We start from the raw sequence: 18,118 nt of genomic DNA, 5'->3' as shown, positions 1-18,118 counted from the left end.
TTTACCGGTGAAATAACGTTTGGGATTTGTTTTTAAAGTACTTCAGTGAAAATTAAAAATAGGAAAGAGAGGTATGGATGAAGAAAGAAGATGGGCAAAATGCTGATAACTGTTGATGACTGGTGATAGGTACATAGGAATTCACTATACTAGTCTCTGTACTTTCACATATGATTGAAAATTTTCATCATAAGCTAAAAAAGTAACAAGATGGTTACAGCATTATCTGTAATGGGGAAAAATTGGAGACAACCTAAATGACCAACAAAAGAGCAATGGTGAACTATACTATGGCATATCCACATAAAGAATGTTCTCAAGAGGGAGAGCTATACACACTGACATGGAAAAATGTCTTTGATATATTACTTAGGGGAAAAAAACAAGTTCCAGTATGTTTAGTAAGAACCATAATAGCACATGTATACACCTGTATGAATACAGAAAAAGATCTGGACCCACACCCAACAAACTAATGATGTGGTTTTATCAGGGGAATGGAACTAGGAGGGGAAAATGGGGTGAGGGTGTATTTCTACTTTTTACTATTTTATTAATTTTTTAATTATTAAAAATTATGTATTAATATAGTAAGTTTTTCAAATTATATTTTTTAATTACCAAAATTTTGACTGTCGTTTTGAGGAAGATATTTCTGGTTATGTCAAATATTCAGATAGTTGAGGCAGATATTCAGCCATTCTCCACCTTCCTCAGGCTAACAGATCCTTAGTTTTGTTCAGAAATTGGGCACCCACGTGTTCCCCCATTACAGGAGTGAATGCTGAATAGTGTAGCCTGTCATGGTAATTCCATTCCCCTTGTTAGTGAAGGGATTGGGCAAGAACATGTGATAAAAAGCATACTGAGGGTCTTTCAGGACTGTCTTCCTTGCTCTCAAGAAGGAAGAGAATAATCTCTCCTTCTTTTCTTTACATGTTGCTGGGAGATGACTCAATGCGTGAAAGTGTTGTAGCTAACTTATACCCATGAGGGGAAAACCAAGAAAATCACAGGAAGCTGGACTGGAGTCCTAGAATCACTGGGTTTGTAATTAAAACCTTGGACTTGTTCTGCCTCCAGACTTCCTGTTATAAGAGACAGTAAACCTCCTGAGAGCTAAAGTCATTTTTCCTTGGGTTTTTTGATACCTGCAGCCAAAAGCACCTTAACCAATACAGCTTTCTTTCTGACCAGAATTAAGAGCTTTTATTTTGTATAAGTTTATCTTCCATCACTTTTCCAAAACAGTTTTAAGGTGGCTTAAACAAAGACTACGTGACGGTTGGTAAAACAAGGACAGAACCATAATAAAGTGGAGTATCAGGATCAAGGACAAAGGAAGAAACAATATTCTAGGCCTAAAGGTTGGCTGAGTCCCCCTGTTCTAGGTATCCAACAGTCCTATCAAGCCATAAGGGGATCAAGCATCAGAGTCAGTTTTTACAAAGTTTGCTTCATTAGGTATTATTTACCTTCCCTTCCCATATCAACATTTTATTATGAAAAAGTTCAAACATATAAAAAAGTTGAAACGAGTTTATAGTGAACATCTATATATGCCCACTACCTAGCCTCTACCAGTAGTTGCTTTTTCTCATAACTCTCTATTCTTCCATCCAACTATCAGTTTATCTTAACTTTGGATGCTTTTCAAAGTAAGCTGCATACATGAATACACTTCCTGGTATTTTACAGCATTTCACTAACTAGAATTCAATTTATGGTTCTTTTTTTTTTCTTTTGAGGTAAAAGTTACATACAGTTAAATGCACAAAGTACCTTCACTGAATTCTGACAAACACATAACCCATCCCCCTGTCAAGATGTAAAAAATTACCTTCACCCCAGAAAGTTACCTCATGCCCCTTCCCAGTCATACCTTCGCTTTTGAGATTGGTACACGGAAGCTCCTATGGAGAAAGAAAAGGGAATAGTAACTACTCTAGGAATAAATGAAACAACACAACTGCAGTATAATGCTAAATGTAACATGCATACCCCAAATACCCAGTACTTCTCTGGCAGTCACTTATTCACCAACTTCACCTATCTGGAGCTACGTTTGCCCAGTCCCTGTAAGCTTTACTCACAACAGGGCCCCAGGTCTAATAACTTTTCATGCAAATATAACATTCTTTGTGGTCTGACCTCCAAACTCACAGCAGATTACGTATTATAAAATCTGAACGGAAAGAAGGACTGACTACTAAAGGTATGCAAAGCAAAGAGAAATAACTGTCTGGCAAGGGTACAGACAGAAAAAGCCATAAAAAGCAGATACAAGAATTGAAAATATGTAACAATCAGCACCATCTGATGCAGGAACAAACAGTTCTACATGCTCAAAAGTATCCCTGGCAATGCAGCTGAACTGTAGCAGAGTGGAATACAGAAGTCCTTTGCCATTCAAAGTTTTGCTACCCTGGTTTCAATCATGTGTGAATGGCCTCAAAGGTCTATCACATGTAATTTTGCTGAAAAATGTTCCTGAATAACATGTGTGGGGAGGCTGCTGTGTGAAGGGTGAGTCAGTCACTTGGGAGAGAGTGAGCCTGGCTGGTTGCCCAGCACCTACATCCGAATTTGGCTTTGATGTCATGGACAGGTTGCTATGTACTCAGAAATAAGCAAAATGATAAAAACATTTCTTCTCAGTGAAAATGATCCTGAAAAAGGGGGGCAGCTGCTGGGGTTGATAACAGACGTGAAGATGTCTAAGAAATTGAAGCTTCTTGGCTAGAAAAATGTTTTCGGTAAATCAATGAGTTGGCTCGGTTCTATGACATGAAAAAATTCCCCATATGCTCTCTAAATATACAAAGCAAAAGTGACTCATGAAATTGCTTGAGTGCTCCAGTTAATACAAACACCGGATTGTACACAGGAAATGCTGGGAGTTTGGGGGTTTTGAGCACAAGCCACCATTCTCCTTGCTTGGCCCTACGATAAACCTTTCTCTGCTCCAAACCCCGAAGTTTTATTTGTTTGGCCTCACTGTGCGTCAGGCGCATTAACTTGTGTTCAGTGACAATTTTGGCGAAGCCAGCCTAGGGGTCTGTGCTCGTGCCGGGTCGACCCTGGCCAGAGGCAGCCCCTTCCCTGAGTGCCCAGCAGCTAGCTGCCAGAGCGCATTCATTCCAGGGAACTGGAAGGGACTCTCCCTGACAGGCGCCAGCCACCCCACAACGTGAGGCTGTTTGGAGTTGAGGAAAAAAAAAAGAAAAAGAAAAAGAAATGACATGCTGGAGTGGTATGTACACCTGCAGGGAAAGACAGAACTCCCATAAATCCCTATACTAAATATGAATTACCAATAAAAACTTAAATACAGGGTTCTTTGTTAATAGGTAGTAAGATAGAGCAAACATTTCTCAAAGACTCCTACCAAAGTGATTAAAAGAGAAGAACTTTTGAAGTTTTAAGAAATAAGTTTTTATTTATCTAGAAAACTCACTTCCCTGGAAAAGCCCATTCCAGTACAAAAGATATTTCAGGAAAAATCTGGCTGAACAATGAGGTGATTATCAGTGTTTCAAAGAGATCTTTCATTTTGTCAAACTGTTTAACAGAATTCATATTGATAGTGAGCTCCTCCAGCAATTTTAGAATAAGACTTTTATTTGCAAAAAAAATTCAGTTTACACATAGCTTTTCAATAATACACTCACTGCCATGGGATCCACTATTAGGGGGAGTGAGGACAGAGAGTGAATGAGAAGCAAAAAAGCACAGAGACAGAGAAAGGGATTGTTGGGGAGAAACAAGCAAACTGACAGCTGTGTATCCCAACCCTGTTTGTAATTCTTGGTTACAAAGAGCACCTCTAGGCATTACTAAATTTATGATTACTAAATCAGAGTATCTCAGTCTTCAAGCTGGTATTTACAAAGCATAAAATGGTCCTGTACCTGACAATCAAAATTCCTTTACTGTCCTATGTATTGTGACTTCATTCAGAAAAAAAACCCACACAATCTCACACAACTTTTGTCACATGTAAATTGCACTACTTTGACAAGTTTTTCTTTAATTCTGAAGCTTACCTATTAAACTAGGTCCCAATTTATGGACAATATCCTCAGAATCATTTGCAAGTCAGCTGCTACCCAGACCTTGGGCTGTATTTAACAAATAGAATCAACTACTCAGAATTCTGTCTCTACCGAGGCCTGTGCTCTGCTGGGACAGGTGCCGATATGCACTGAAATGACCAGAAGTACGTCAGAGAGCAGGACAGATCAACATTCAGTATGTTCCCCAAGTTGGATTACCTAAAGACTTCAGAGGAAAGTTTCTTGCCTCTTCTGGTTACAGACACAGAAATGGGCACTAATTCCAAAATGGTAAGACGACTTTTTATAATACATAGTCCAATGAAGTTTGTCCCAGGCAGAAAGCAGAGATTGACAAAACAGTTGTATAGTGAAAAATTAACACTATCTGAAGAGAGGTCTGGCCTTTGCCATTGGCTTCTGGGAGATAATCTTGGAATATCATGCCTAATGGGAGTGTCATTGTTTCCCTGGAGCCTTGGGTCACCAGACAGTCTAACATGATTTAGGGTGCAGGCTGGCCACACCGAAAGACCAATGATGTGATGTAGGGCATGGGCTTTGGGTCACACAATGGTAGTGGACTTCTGGAGGGACTGGAGGCTGAGATCAGCTACATGGGCAGTCAACCATGCCTACATGATGGAGCCCCAATAAAAACTGACCACCCACTCTCTGGTGGGTGAGGTTCCTTGGTTGGCAATACCCCACGCATACAATCACACACTAGCGCTGAGAAAGTAACGCTGTTCCAACTCCATGGGGAGAGGACAACTGGAAGCTTCGTATTTGGTACTTTCTTGCATTCTGCCCTACATGCTTCTTCCTTTGGTTGATTTTAATCTGTATCCTTTCCCTGTAGTAAATTGTACTCAAGAGTATAACAGTTTTCAATGAGTTCTGTGAGTTCTTCTAGAGAATAATCAAACCTTGAGGGTAGCCTTGGGGGCCACTGGATTGTAGTTGGTATCAGAGGTGAGGGTGGTCATGTGGACTGTTCTAATTCAGCAATTGTCTGAACTCCTGCAGTGGGTGTCAGAAGTGAGGGCGATCTTGTGGACTGTGTTCCCTCTAACTTAGTAAGCTAACTGCTTGCAACGGTGCTATTGTTCTTTTCTTCTGGCATCTAGCATTATCACACTTGTATTTGGTCAAGCTACTTGTATATGTGCCCTAAGCCTATTACTGGTCTCTGACCCTTGCGTGCCATACCCCTTCATACCTATCCTACAACTGGTCCACAGTAGATGTCGGTATACATTGGCTGGATTGAATCAATCATACACAGTATTAACAGGAATAAGCCTGAGGTTATTTTGATTCCTTCCCTCCCACAATCACCAATTTAAAAGGTATTGGGTGCTTCCCCAGTGGCACAGTGGTTAAGAATCCACCTGCCCATGCAGGGGACACGGGTTCGAGCCCTGGTCAGGGAAGATCCCGCATGCCGTGGAGCAACTAAGCCCATGCGCCACAACTACTGAGCCTGAGCTCTAGAGCCTGCTCGCCACAACTACTGAAGCCCATGTGCCTAGAGCCCATGCTCTGCAACAAGAGAAGCCACTGCAACGAGAAGCCCGTGCACCGCAGCGAAGAGTAGCCCCCGCTCGCCGCAACTAGAGAAAGCCCGCGCACAGCAAAGAAGACCCAATGCAGCCATAAACAAACGAACAAACAAACAAATAAAAGGCACTGGTGGCAACAACTCTAGCATTCTGTAGGATTTACCTTTGTTCTGAAAGAGCATCTGCAGGAAATAACTGATGTGCGAGAGCATGGTCCACAGTCTCCTTCATGGCAGAGCTTTTCACAAGTATGAATGAAATCTTTAATAAAAATGAAAAGAACTGGGAATGAAAATTGCAACTACTCATTTTCAGACTCCCAAATTAACTAGCCACAACGGTCTTCCACCTCTGTTCCCTGCAACTCCATCACCAGAGTTGAGGGAAGAAGGATGCTATCAATGCCTCTTCCCCTATCTTCCCTTCATCTGGCAGGCTGAGCCTTTTCCAGCAAGGACAGGGCCCAGCATTAGTCACAGCAAGATGCTCTGGAGCACAAGATGCTCTGCCTAAGTCAAAGAACAGATCTTCTGACTCTTTATTTAGACCTCAAGTCTCCAGGTTAGACTCGGATATCCTTAAAATTGTAGCCATGGGTGACTTACTGAAGTACTCTTGACTCCGAAAATCACCTGGGGATCGTAAGTAATCAGAAACCATCATCCATGATCTCACTAAGTTCTATGAACATCTGGTGATAGGTGGCCTGCTAGTCATTCTGCTAAACTAGATTTTAGGACAAGTCCTGTTTCAAGGACCCCATCAGGGATCATCCATAGTCTTTCTCAATGGCTGCTGTTTACATGATGTATTTTTTCCATCCTTTTACTTTCAGCCTAACTGTACCTTTGACTCTAAAGTCTGCTTCCCAAACATGGCATATAGTTGGATCTTTTTTAAAAATTCGTTTTGACAATCTCTGGTTTTTGTTTAATTCACTGACGGTAATGTTAGTATTGATATAGTTGGATTTATGTCTGCCATTTTACTTTTAGTTTTCTTTATGTCTCATGTCTTTTTTGTTAACTTAATTCTCCTTCGTTGCTTTCTTTTGCATTAAGTGAATATTTTCCAGTGTAACATTTTTTCCCGGTAATGGCATGTTCCATTATGTTTTGAGTTATCTTCTTAATGGCTGCTCTAGGGCTTATCATATGCATCTTACCAGAATCTACTTCAGATTTGTACCAACCTAATTCCAGTGAGATACAGAAGCCTTACACCCATATAGCTCTATTTTCTCTTCTCCTCTTTTGTGCTTTTATTTTTATACATATTACATTTATATGTGTTACAAATTCAACAATACAATGTCAAAATTATTGCTTTATATGTTATGCCTATTAAAGAAGTTGAGAAAAGAAAGGAGAGCAAGTATGTATTTATAACTTGTTGTATTTATCTTATTTACCATTACTGGTTTTCTTCATTTGTTCCTACAGATCTAAGTTACCATCTGGTATCATTTCCTTACTCCAGTACAACTTTGATCCCACCCACCTCCTTTGTGCTGTTATTGTCAGATACATTTCTATATACTGTAGGTCTAACAATACAATTATATGCCTATTTTATACAATCACTTTTTAAATCAGTTGCAAGAAGAAGAAATATGCACTTATACTTTCTTTTATAATTATGCAATTACCTTTACTCTTTGCTTTTTCTTGTGGATTTAAATTTACATCTGGGTTACTTGGTATCAGCCTGAAGACCTCCCTTTACTATTTACTGTAAAGTACATCTGCTAGCAGAGAACTCTGTTTTTCTCATTTTTGAAAGACTTTTCCTGGATATAAGATTCTTGGTTGGTAACTTTTTTCTTTCAGCACTTTGAATAGGTCATCCCACTGCCTTCCTGTTGTGATGCAGTGTTCTCCACTGTTTCTGATAAGAAGTCAGCTGTGAATCTTATAGTGGTTCCCTAGTATGTAATGTGTCATTTTTCTCTTGCTGCTTTCAAGATTTTCTCCTTGTCTTTGGCTTTCAGCATTTTTACTATGTGCCTAGGTGTGGATCTCTTTGAATTTATCCTACTGGAATCTGTTGAGTTTCTTGGATGTGTAGATTAACGTCTTTCAATAAATTTGAAGTTTCCCACCATTATTTCTTTGAATATTTGTCTGCTCCTTTCTCCTCTCCTGGTGTTCCCATTACATGTTTGTGTGCTTAAAGGTGTCCCACATTTCTCTTGAGGTGCTGTTCATTTTTATTCACTTCATTTTCTCTATGTTCTTTGAATTATATAATCTCTATAGATCTATCTTCATATTTATTGATCCTTTCTTCTGCCAGCTCAAACTTACTGTTGAGTCCCTTTAATGAATTAAAAATTTTAATTACTGGAAAACTCCAGATTTTCCATTTGGTTCTTTTTTTATAATTTCTATCTCTTTACTGATATTCTCTATTTGATGAAACATTGCCTTTATACTTTCCTTCCTTTACCTCTTCAGGCATGGTTTCCTTTAGTTCTTTGAATATATTTGTAACGGCTACCTTGAAGTCTCTGTTAAATTTGACATTGGTCACTCTCACAGAAAACTGAAACAGAAAGTTACTGTTACCTGTGGGGTTTTTTGTTTTTGTTTTTTTTCTGTTTGCATACTTTGTAGTTTTTGTTGGAAACTGAACGTTTTTGGTAATATATTGTTTGCAGCAACTCTGGATACTGCTTCCTCTTTCCACAGCTTGTTTTTTTGTTGTTGTCTACTTGTTTGTTTTGTGACTTGGCTAAGCTATTTTAGTGAAGTCTATTTCTATTATAGTATGAAGCCATTGGTGTTGTTCTTTAGATGGCACAGCCTTGGGCATGTGCACAGTCACCCTGGGAGGACAATGGCTTTAGCAGGGTTCTCTTTGACTGTCTCTTTCCCTGATCTCTCTGTTAAGCTGTCTGCCTCATTTGGTATTACACTCAGTCCTGAGGCTCCACTAATTGCTAGCTGATTGCTCTATTATTTTCAACAATGTCCTGGGGCATAAACTGCTCAGCAGTCTGATCCAATAAAATTTGGGCAGAGGTAGTCTTTGAGGCAAATCTGTGAGGTTTGTTCTGACCCCAGCATGGTTACTCTTAGTTATCTCCTTCCCTGGGTCTCTCTGGTGAACCAGTTGGTCTATAGTTTAGCTTGTTGCTCTTAATTAAGAGGAGCTATTGTTTTCTAAAGGGCCCTTAGGCCTGAACTTCCCCACACTCTCTTTCAAATTAAAGTCAGTTCCTTTGGGGAATATTTTGGAACTCTTTCCTTATGGACTGCTTCTCCCCCCACCCTGTCACTCAGTCACTACTATGGGTGCTGGGTGAGATAGCAGCCTCTAGTTTTCTTAGCTTGCTTCTCTCACTGTGAAACCTTCCTCCTACAAGTGAGCTGGGGTGAGGGTGACTGAGGCCCCAGTACTCCTGCCTGTTGCGACTAGAGTACAGCCTCCAATCTATGGGTGGGCTGTGCGGAGGAAGGGAATCCCCAACCTGTCAGCTGTGATTACCAGAAATTTAGCCTTTTCAACTTGGAGTTGGTGGGGTTGGGGGGAGGTGGCGGGGAGGAAAGCTGGTGGTCCACTCCTCCTAGCAAGTAACCCTTGACTGGGAGCTGAGGGTACATGAAGCCCCAATTTCTTGGGCACACCCATCCTGAGTGGAGCTTTTGTTGAGCTGAGCTGGGAAGGGGTGGGGAAGGAGAAAGTAGGTTGTGATTCAAATGACACACACTCTTGCTGTTCTTACTGAGTTCTGGTAGATTTTCTTCATTTGATGTATGCCCATAGGACAATTTCCAGAGACTTTAAATGGTTGCTTTTTTATAGTCTTCCCCAGCTTTGCTTGTTTTGCTCCTCATGCTACCATCCTGAAAGCAGAACTCCACCTAGTCTTTTGTACTAAAGCTATGTGTCTAGGATGGAAATTTCCTACTGGGTGAGATACTAAGACCTAACAAGCTTTCTATAGATAAGCCAGGTCTGAATAAACATGAGAGCCACTGTTACCACTAGCCATGGGCTTTTCTTTGAGATTCTCAATCCAACTCACCTTAGTTCCTTAAAAGTGTTCCATGATTAAAACTCTGCTGAGGTATATAGCAGTTACTCTTCAGTCCCTTGAGCTGGTCTTGTCCCACCCCCAGGTCTGTTCATACTGACAGTTACTGTCCTTCTCTTGCTCAAGTCCCTTTGTATTAACTATTTCACATTTCCTCTTTCTGTCAATGCCAACAAGCTATCTTAGCCTCTGGGTAGGATTTCTGGTCATTATATATGAAATTCTTACAAAACTGACCCATGTGCTTTCTGAAAAGGGAAGATCTTTATCATCCTTCTTGATTTGGAAGTCATCTGATCTCTATTTCACAGGGCTTATCTGAAGATACATTTTCACAGTAGACACAGAGAAGCAACAGACAACTGATTTTCCTGATGAGGTTGAAATGTATTAAAATATGAGAAGAGGGCATTTCTTCTCTATACATAATTTTAAAGTCAGATTGAGAAAAGGAATTAGGTAGGGTGCTTGGAAGAAATGTGAAATCTCTCTTTTTGGAAAAATGCAAAACCAAACCTAAAGATTCTATCTTTATCACAGTTAGTTATAGGAACACATCTCTTATTCAGACTCACTTGCCCAATTTCATTTTTCTAAACACACAGCCTTTGAACACTCACTCAGGAGAGAAGCTGCCAAGTCACTGCAAAAACTGTACATATCCATATCCCAAGGACTGCCTCAAAAAGTCTCTGTCAGAAGCTCAGACTATTACTCTATAGCTAATCCCAACAAATGTTTTCTGGTTTCTATATCCAAGTAATCAGAAGCCCCAAGTCAGAAGAAAGGGAGAGTCACTAAAGGTAGGCACATAGGCATACTGAAAGCATTCATAAGAAAAAAACCAACCAAAAGCTTCAACAAATAAATAAAACAATTCAAACTGTACACTGCTATGGGGAAATCGCCTGAGAAACCCCAGCAAGCCCAGAGGAAATCAGTGTATTCAGCATAATACAATAACTGAGGTTCAGGGAAATGATGACTCTGGGTCAAATAAGGGGAAAGAAATTGTCTTCAGTATCCTCTGTTTAAAGAAAGAAGGGAATGTAAATTTTAGAAAAATGTCCCTCCAAAATGATGCTCAGGAGGTGTTATCCTCAGCTATATGGGAAACCTAGCTGTAGAGAAAGACATTTCTTGAGTGGTTCAAATGAATGAAGTTTAAGTGTACTTAAAATTTCAGTTCTTAAACACCTCACTCCGTTATTTTAAGATGTTTCTATTATATGAAAATGCTTCTAAACACCTGTTGAACCCTAAATTAGTAAAACGATACCTGGCATTCATACTAGTGTAGGCTGCTAAGAGAAATCATAAACACCCCAGTGCCCACTCCCCCACAAAATAGTATCTAACCACAACTGTCCTGAGTCGGCAATAAAATACCTGGATTAGAAAGAGAGATTGTTTGGGCAAATGTGAGTTTTCAGAAGTATAATCTGAGGAGGAAAGAAAAAGTACCCACATAAATTTGATCATAATATTTAGAAAAACCTCTGATATTGTAACTAGAATTATGTACTATTTTGTTTAAGTAGCCATTGCTGCCAAAAATTTACATTCATATTTTTAAAGACAACTTTATGCCTACTAATTACCTAAGGAACCACAAGGCAGAGGCTTGCCGCACACTTTTCCACATGAAGGGACAGGATCCATGCATGTTTTCCGACTGCTACTTCCAAGTTCTAGCAATTGGCTGAGAGGGGTTTGCCCACAAGGGCAACAGCGCACCAGCTGGGGGAGCCGTGGGCATGGCTGGCAGGGCTGAGGGTGGCACACCTGTGAACACATGTGGTTCCCACATTTCAAGTCCCTGTTAAGAAAAACAACAGACTATTACATAATTGTTGCATAAAATACAGCTTTATTCTAACTGAGGAAAACATCAAACCTTACTTGCCACATATCTTTAAACAGCCGAAGTCCCCAAATCCATCAGACTTTCCTACGTCTGTTCCACATAACACGTCTCGGGAGGTGCTGCCACAGTAGCATACTTGAGAACAGAATTTCAGAAACAAAAGATTAGTAATCTGTACAGGTGTTTAAAATATTCTAAACAATCTATAAGAAAACACAAAATGCTATTCACTAGTGTTGATTAGACCTGATGCAGAAATAAATGTGGCTTATACAGCAGCTCTAAGCCCCACTTAAGAGCTTCACCACAGAAAAAGAATTAAAAAGGCCTTGGTAGACTCTGTCCATATCTCATGGTGCCCCTGCAGCACACCTCAACATGAGCATTAAAGTGAAGCAATCCTTTAAAGTAAAAGACTACTCTCTGGTCCATAATGCCATGGTTGAAAACCATGGATTGTGAGGCTTTCTGGGGTACTGCGGAGATGTTGCAAGAGATGGAAGCTAAACTGGTGGTAGTTATGGAGGAGTTGATAACTGGATTCCATCCTCACTTCAACCAAGCAGCAGATATTTAATACTTCATATCTTGGGGTTCACATAAAATGCCTGGAAAAAGTCTCTGATGCTAAAAAGAAATTTAAAAATAGGCACAATATAAAATCCTTATTAATTTGTATTCTACTACTGTTAAATTTGAAGTAATCATGTTTGAGTACTGACAATGAGTAAAAAGTGTTTCAAATAACTTGAGACTTTTATTTACTGCATAGAGAACCCAGTCTAATATCTATAGATTTTTCTATGGGTTGAAGAAATAATGGGTTACTTTATTTCTTGAGATCAGCAATAAGCATGTGTTATATTTAAGGAGTTAGTTTCTAAAGCAAACTAAAAAAAAAAAAAGTTTCTGACTAATATGTAACAAAGTCTGGTAAGGACTAATTTTCATCAACTTAGATAATTTTTCTGATAAGGGCCACTTTACATTTTCAGTTTATAATGAAAACTTTTTGTCAATAAAGACATTAACCAAGACTCTTGATTTTTAAAATATACATTTACTCTTCCAGTAAATACATGTGCAGTTCCATCCCCTGTTCTAAAACTCATTATCAGTAAAGACTTATTAGAAGAATTAATACAGGTGCAGGAAATACAATTAATATTGGTGGAATCAACAAACTGGTAAACAAACACTAGCAACTGAGAGCTTCTGCAAGCAGGCTTTTCTTTGCTAAGTTTCTGCTCAAATAGAGCAGAGGCTTTTTTTCAGAGACATAGGACAGCTGTGAACCAAAGAATCAAGGGTCAGAAAACTATGACAATAAATTCTTTTCAAGTACACATGGAACATTCTCTAGGATTGGCCACATACTAAGGCACAAAACAAACCTCAACAAATTTAAGAGTATAGAAACTATTTCAAGCATCTTCTCTGACCACAATGGCATGAAACTAGAAATCAACCAAGGGAAAAGAAATGAGAAAAAAACGATTACATGAAGACTAAACAACATGCTACTAAAAAACCAATGGGTCAATGAGGAAATCAAAAAGCAAACTAAAGAATACCTCGAGGCAAAAAGTCTGCAAGTAACAAATGCTGGAGAGGGTGTGGAGAAAAGGGAACTCTCTTATACTGTTGGTGGGAATGTAAATTGGTACAGCCACTATGGAAAACAGTATGGAGGTTCCTCAGAAACCTAAAAATAGAATTACCGTATGATCCAGCAATCCCATTCCTGGGCATATATCTGGACAAAACTATAAGTCAAAAAGATACATGCACCCCTATGTTCACAGTAGCACTATTCACAATAGCCAAGACATGGAAACAACCTAAATGTCCATCCACAGATGAATGGATAAAGATGTGGCACATATATACAATGGAATACTACTCAGCCATAAAAAAGAACAAAATAATGTCATTTGCAGCAATGTGGATGCACCTAGAGATTATCATACTAAGTAAAATCAGAAACAGAAAGACAAATACCATATGATACCACTTATATGTAGAATCTAAAATGTGACACAGGGCTTCCCTGGTGGTGCAGTGGTTAAGAATCCACCTGCCAATGCAGGAGAAACGGGTTCAAGCCCTTGTCCGGGAAGATCCCATATGCCGCGGAGCAACCAAGCCTGTGTGCCACAACTACTGAGCCTGCGCTCTGGAGCCTGCGAGCCACAACTACTGAAGCCCACATGCCTAGAGTCCAAGCAACGCAACGAAGAGTAGCCCCCGCTCGCCGCAACTGGAGAAAGCCCGCATGTAGCAATGAAGACCCAATGTCGCCAAAAATAAAATAAAATTAAATTAAAATAAATAAAATATGACACAAATGAACTTATCTATAAAACAGAAACAGACTCACAGACATAGAGAACAGACTTGTGGTTGCCAAGAAAGGGGGGGTGGGGGAGGGATGGACTGGCAGTTTAGGGTTAGTAGATGTAAACTGTTACATATAGAATGGATGGACAACAGGTCCTACTATATAGCACAGGGAACTATATTCAATGTCCTGGGATAAACCATAATGGAAAATATAAAAAAGAATGTATATATATGTAAAACTGAGTTACTTTGCTATACGGCAGAAATTAACGCAACATTGTAAATCAACTATACTTTAATACAAAAAAATTAAGCATGTAGATCTCAAAAAAAAAAAAGAAAGAAAGAAAAGAAAAGAAAATTGTGACAATAAAATCAAAAGTAGAGCCCCTGATCAATCAGGAAATAATCTGAGTACAACACTAAAAACTCTACTATGCTTAGGCACAAGAGACAGAAATATGAGCTGATGACAGAAGAGTTGGGTGGAGTCACTGCTGGTTAAAGAGTATTAAGGAACCAAAGACAGTCTGCAGAAAGGTCTCTGTTGCCAGCCTGAACCTGTTCAGCATTTTTACCAACATGTGAATGAAGACCCAGAAGGAATGCTTATTAAATCTCCAGATAAGGCTGAAAGCGATCTTAGGAGAATTACAATTCAAGAAGATAAATAAACTGCACGGATGGCCAAAATGCTTTGCTAGATATTTAATATAGACAAACAAAAAGTCTTCAACTGGGTTTGAAAAATCAGCTACGTACACAAAAACAAAAAGGAAGAGACTGGGATCCATACAAATCTGACAAAAAAGTGTGATTCAGCCCAATATGTATCAAAAGCTAAAAATGGTCCAAATCAAAGGGACTCTCCCACACTACAATCTACACTGCTAAAACCAAACTGCCAATATATACTTAACTCCTGCCTTATCTCAAAATGGATTTGAGGCAGCATATAAGGATATATGAGATATATCTAGAGAATGTAAATTAAAAGATGTGAAAGGAAGAAGAAAAACAATGGTAAGGATAGAGAATGAATCACAGCTAAAAAGTACACACTATAAAGACGAACATTAGGTCAGTTATACCAGCTTCCTAAGATATAGTCTTTGAGGAAAAACAACTATTCTTGGAACCAAGACCAGACAAGACTTTCTTCCAAGAGGACCCATAAACAGAATACTGAATAGTATATGGCACAATTCCCTATATAAAATCCTTATAGTGCACAGCACAAAACACTTCATAGGGGTATTTTTTTCTTTTCTTTTCTTTTCTTTTTTTTTTTTTGCAGTATGCAGGCCTCTCACTGCTGTGGCCTCTCCCGTTGCGGAGCACAGGCTCCGGACGCGCAGGCTCAGCGGCCATGGCTCACGGGCCCAGCCGCTCCGCGGCATATGGGATCCTCCCAGACTGGGGCACGAACCCGCGTCCCCTGCATCGGCAGGCGGACTCTCAACCACTGCGCCACCAGGGAAGCCCATAGGGGTATTTCTTACTGTAAGTGCAAGCACTGATCAACAGCATCACACCAAAGTAAAATCTAGTAAAATAAAACTATATAACCAATACATAGTAGCTCAGGATCCCTGAAGATTAGAGGCAGTCACACAAACAGAGGAACTACACAATATGTGGTCCTTTGAGACTCACTTCTTTCACTTAGTATAATGTTTTTGGAGGTTCATTCACTTCATAGCATGTATCAATACTTCATTCCTTTTCATGGCTGAATAATATTCCTTTTTATGGACATATCACATTTATTCCATTCATCAGTTGATAGGAATTTGTATTGTTGACACATTTTGACTATTATGAAAAATGCTGCTATGAACATATATTTACAAGTTCTGTATGGACATATATTTTCATTTCTCTTGGGTATATGCCAAGGAGTTGAATTGCTGGATCATATGGTAATTCTATATTTAACCTTTAAAGGAACTACTGGACAGTTTTCTTTTCCTTTTTCTTTTTTGGCCACACCACGTGGCTTGTGGTATCTCAATTCTCCGACCAGGGACTGAACCTGAGCCATGGCCGTGAAAGCCCAGAATCCTAACCATTAGGCCACCAGGGAACTCCCCTGGACTGTTTTCTAAAGTGGTTATACTATTCTACCCTTATTGTGGTTTTAATTTACATTTTCCTAGTGTTTAAAGGTGTTAAGCACCTTTCATGTGTTTACTGGCCATTAACATATTTCTTTTGTGAAGTACCTGTTCAAGTCTTTTGCTCACTGTGTGAGTTGTTCGTCTTTTTTTGTTGATTTGTAGGAGTACTTTATCTTTTTCTTTTTTTCTTTGGTAGGAGTACTTTAAATATTCTGGATACAATCTCTGATTTATCAATTCATTTTCTTAATGTGATAAAGTTCAATTTATCAATTATTTTCTTTTACGGTTAGTACTTTTGCTGCTGCTCTATGAAATCTTTGCCTGATCCCAAAGTCATGAAAATATTCTCTTATAGTTTTATCTGGAAACTATGTTTCTGGGTTTTACATTTAAGCCCATGACCCATATAGTATTAATTTCTGTGTAAAGAGTGAGACAGGGGTTGGGGGTCACTTTTTTCCCATATATACATCCAGCTGTTCTAGGACCACTTGTAAAATGACTCCTTTTTCCACTGAATTAACTTAATATCTTGGTTGAAAATCAACTGACTGTATATATTGAGGTCTATTTCTGGACTCTATTGTCTTCCATTGATCTACTAGTCTACCTTTACACCAATAACCACAATGTCACAATTACTGTAACTTTATAAGTCTTAAAATCAGGTCTTTCAACTGTTCCTTTTCAAGATCACTTTGGCCTTTCTGGGTCTTTTTCAAGTAATTACTGCAAAAAAATTTCACAAGCAGTTACTTTTAAACAGCATTAAAAAAATCTGCCATCCAAATTCTATAGGACAATGACCTATACTGGTAGTATGTAACCAAAATAATGAAAACCACCTAGGGAGTTCCCTGGAGGTCCAGTGGTTAAAGACTCTGCACTTCCACTGCAGGGGGCGTGGATTCGATCCCTGGTAGGGGAACTATGATCCTGCATGCTGCAAGGTGTGGCAGAAAAACCCCCCCAAAACAAAAAAACGTCTAATCATTCATGTATCTCCAGTTCTCTCTACCCAAGGTACCAGACCTAATAGAGTCTTTGTGACTACAGGCTTGAAACAAATCCATGTCATCAAGACAACCATAAATAAGGTTCCAGAAAAGTACCCAAGTACTGCTGGCTGGTGTGCTCACCACTTACCTTGGTTCAATATGATCCGACAAGGCTTGCATGGACCCCCATGGCACAGCTCAGCACAGTGGTGCTGACCACAATTCAAAACATTCTCACAAGGGTTAGAACAGTGGACTGAGATGGCCTGACCACAGCGAACTGTGTGCCTGTAAAAATAGATGTAAAGACAGCATTAGTCTAATGTTGGATATTGAGGTCCTATTTGACAGCTAAACTGACCTTCCCCCAAAACCTACTAAACCTTTTCTCTTTGCCCAGTTTCCCCTACTTTTTCTGTTTCCCTCTTCCAATCATTTCCTCAATTCCTCTTCCCTTCTCCACTCTTTCTTCTTTTTCCTCCTTTGCTTTCCTTATTTCCTATTCTGCCTTTTTTCTCTCCCCTATTTTCTGGCCAGTGAGGAACTGAGGGCCTAAGTATTTGTTACAATGTGATTTCTTCTCTGAGTTGAAACAGCATGCAGGAGGGGAAAGAGCCTGGAGCTCCCATAGTATCTTACAGAGGTGGGTAGGGAGGTTGGGAGGTGTAGTCGTAATGAACATTCTTGGAATGAAAGCACAGTGGCATTCTCCTGGGACCTGGCACTCTGGCATTTTAGGCCGTTATGATACTTAAGAACATACTGTATGTACTTTGATTCAGGATGGGGACATCATTCTGGCTTTTTTCTAATAAACATCCTGATTTTGCCAACTTATTCGCTAGAGAAGGATATGAGGCTGCTGCTCTTAGACAATCATCTTCAGGTTTCTTTCCAGGGTAATGGTTTAGACCTTGGAGTCTACTCTCCCACAGAAAGTTTTATTCTATCCCCCTACTCTCACTTCAACTACATATTTTAAGAAGTCACTGTTACATACATAGATGATCAGTTTCCAGTGCTCAGCGTCAAGGCTAACATCAACCCCTTGAGGAAGACACTATTATTTCTACCATACGATAAGAAAAATGAGGCTCACCAAGAAGAAGCAACTTGCCCAGGTCAACA

The 18,118-nt window shown here is 39.5% G+C and overlaps 1 protein-coding gene across 2 annotated transcripts in view; it reads right to left on the bottom strand.

Moving 5' to 3' along the window:
* Positions 1-18,118, bottom strand: part of NFX1 (nuclear transcription factor, X-box binding 1) — a 79,626-nt gene that overhangs the window by 28,896 nt on the left and 32,612 nt on the right. For both annotated transcript variants that reach the window (XM_060014892.2, XM_060014893.2), the window contains exons 7-11: positions 17,139-17,278; positions 11,562-11,661; positions 11,261-11,478; positions 5,784-5,881; positions 1,883-1,913 (exon numbers count right to left, since the gene is read on the bottom strand). In XM_060014892.2, coding sequence (XP_059870875.1) covers positions 1,883-1,913; positions 5,784-5,881; positions 11,261-11,478; positions 11,562-11,661; positions 17,139-17,278 — 587 coding nt within the window. The remainder of the gene's footprint in view (positions 1-1,882; positions 1,914-5,783; positions 5,882-11,260; positions 11,479-11,561; positions 11,662-17,138; positions 17,279-18,118) is intronic.

The sequence above is a fragment of the Delphinus delphis genome, chromosome 6 (assembly GCF_949987515.2).
Source record: "Delphinus delphis chromosome 6, mDelDel1.2, whole genome shotgun sequence".
In the NCBI taxonomy this organism is placed as follows: Eukaryota; Metazoa; Chordata; class Mammalia; order Artiodactyla; family Delphinidae; genus Delphinus; species Delphinus delphis.
Note: the sequence above shows the minus strand (reverse complement) of the source record. Positions and strands in the feature narration are given on the sequence as shown.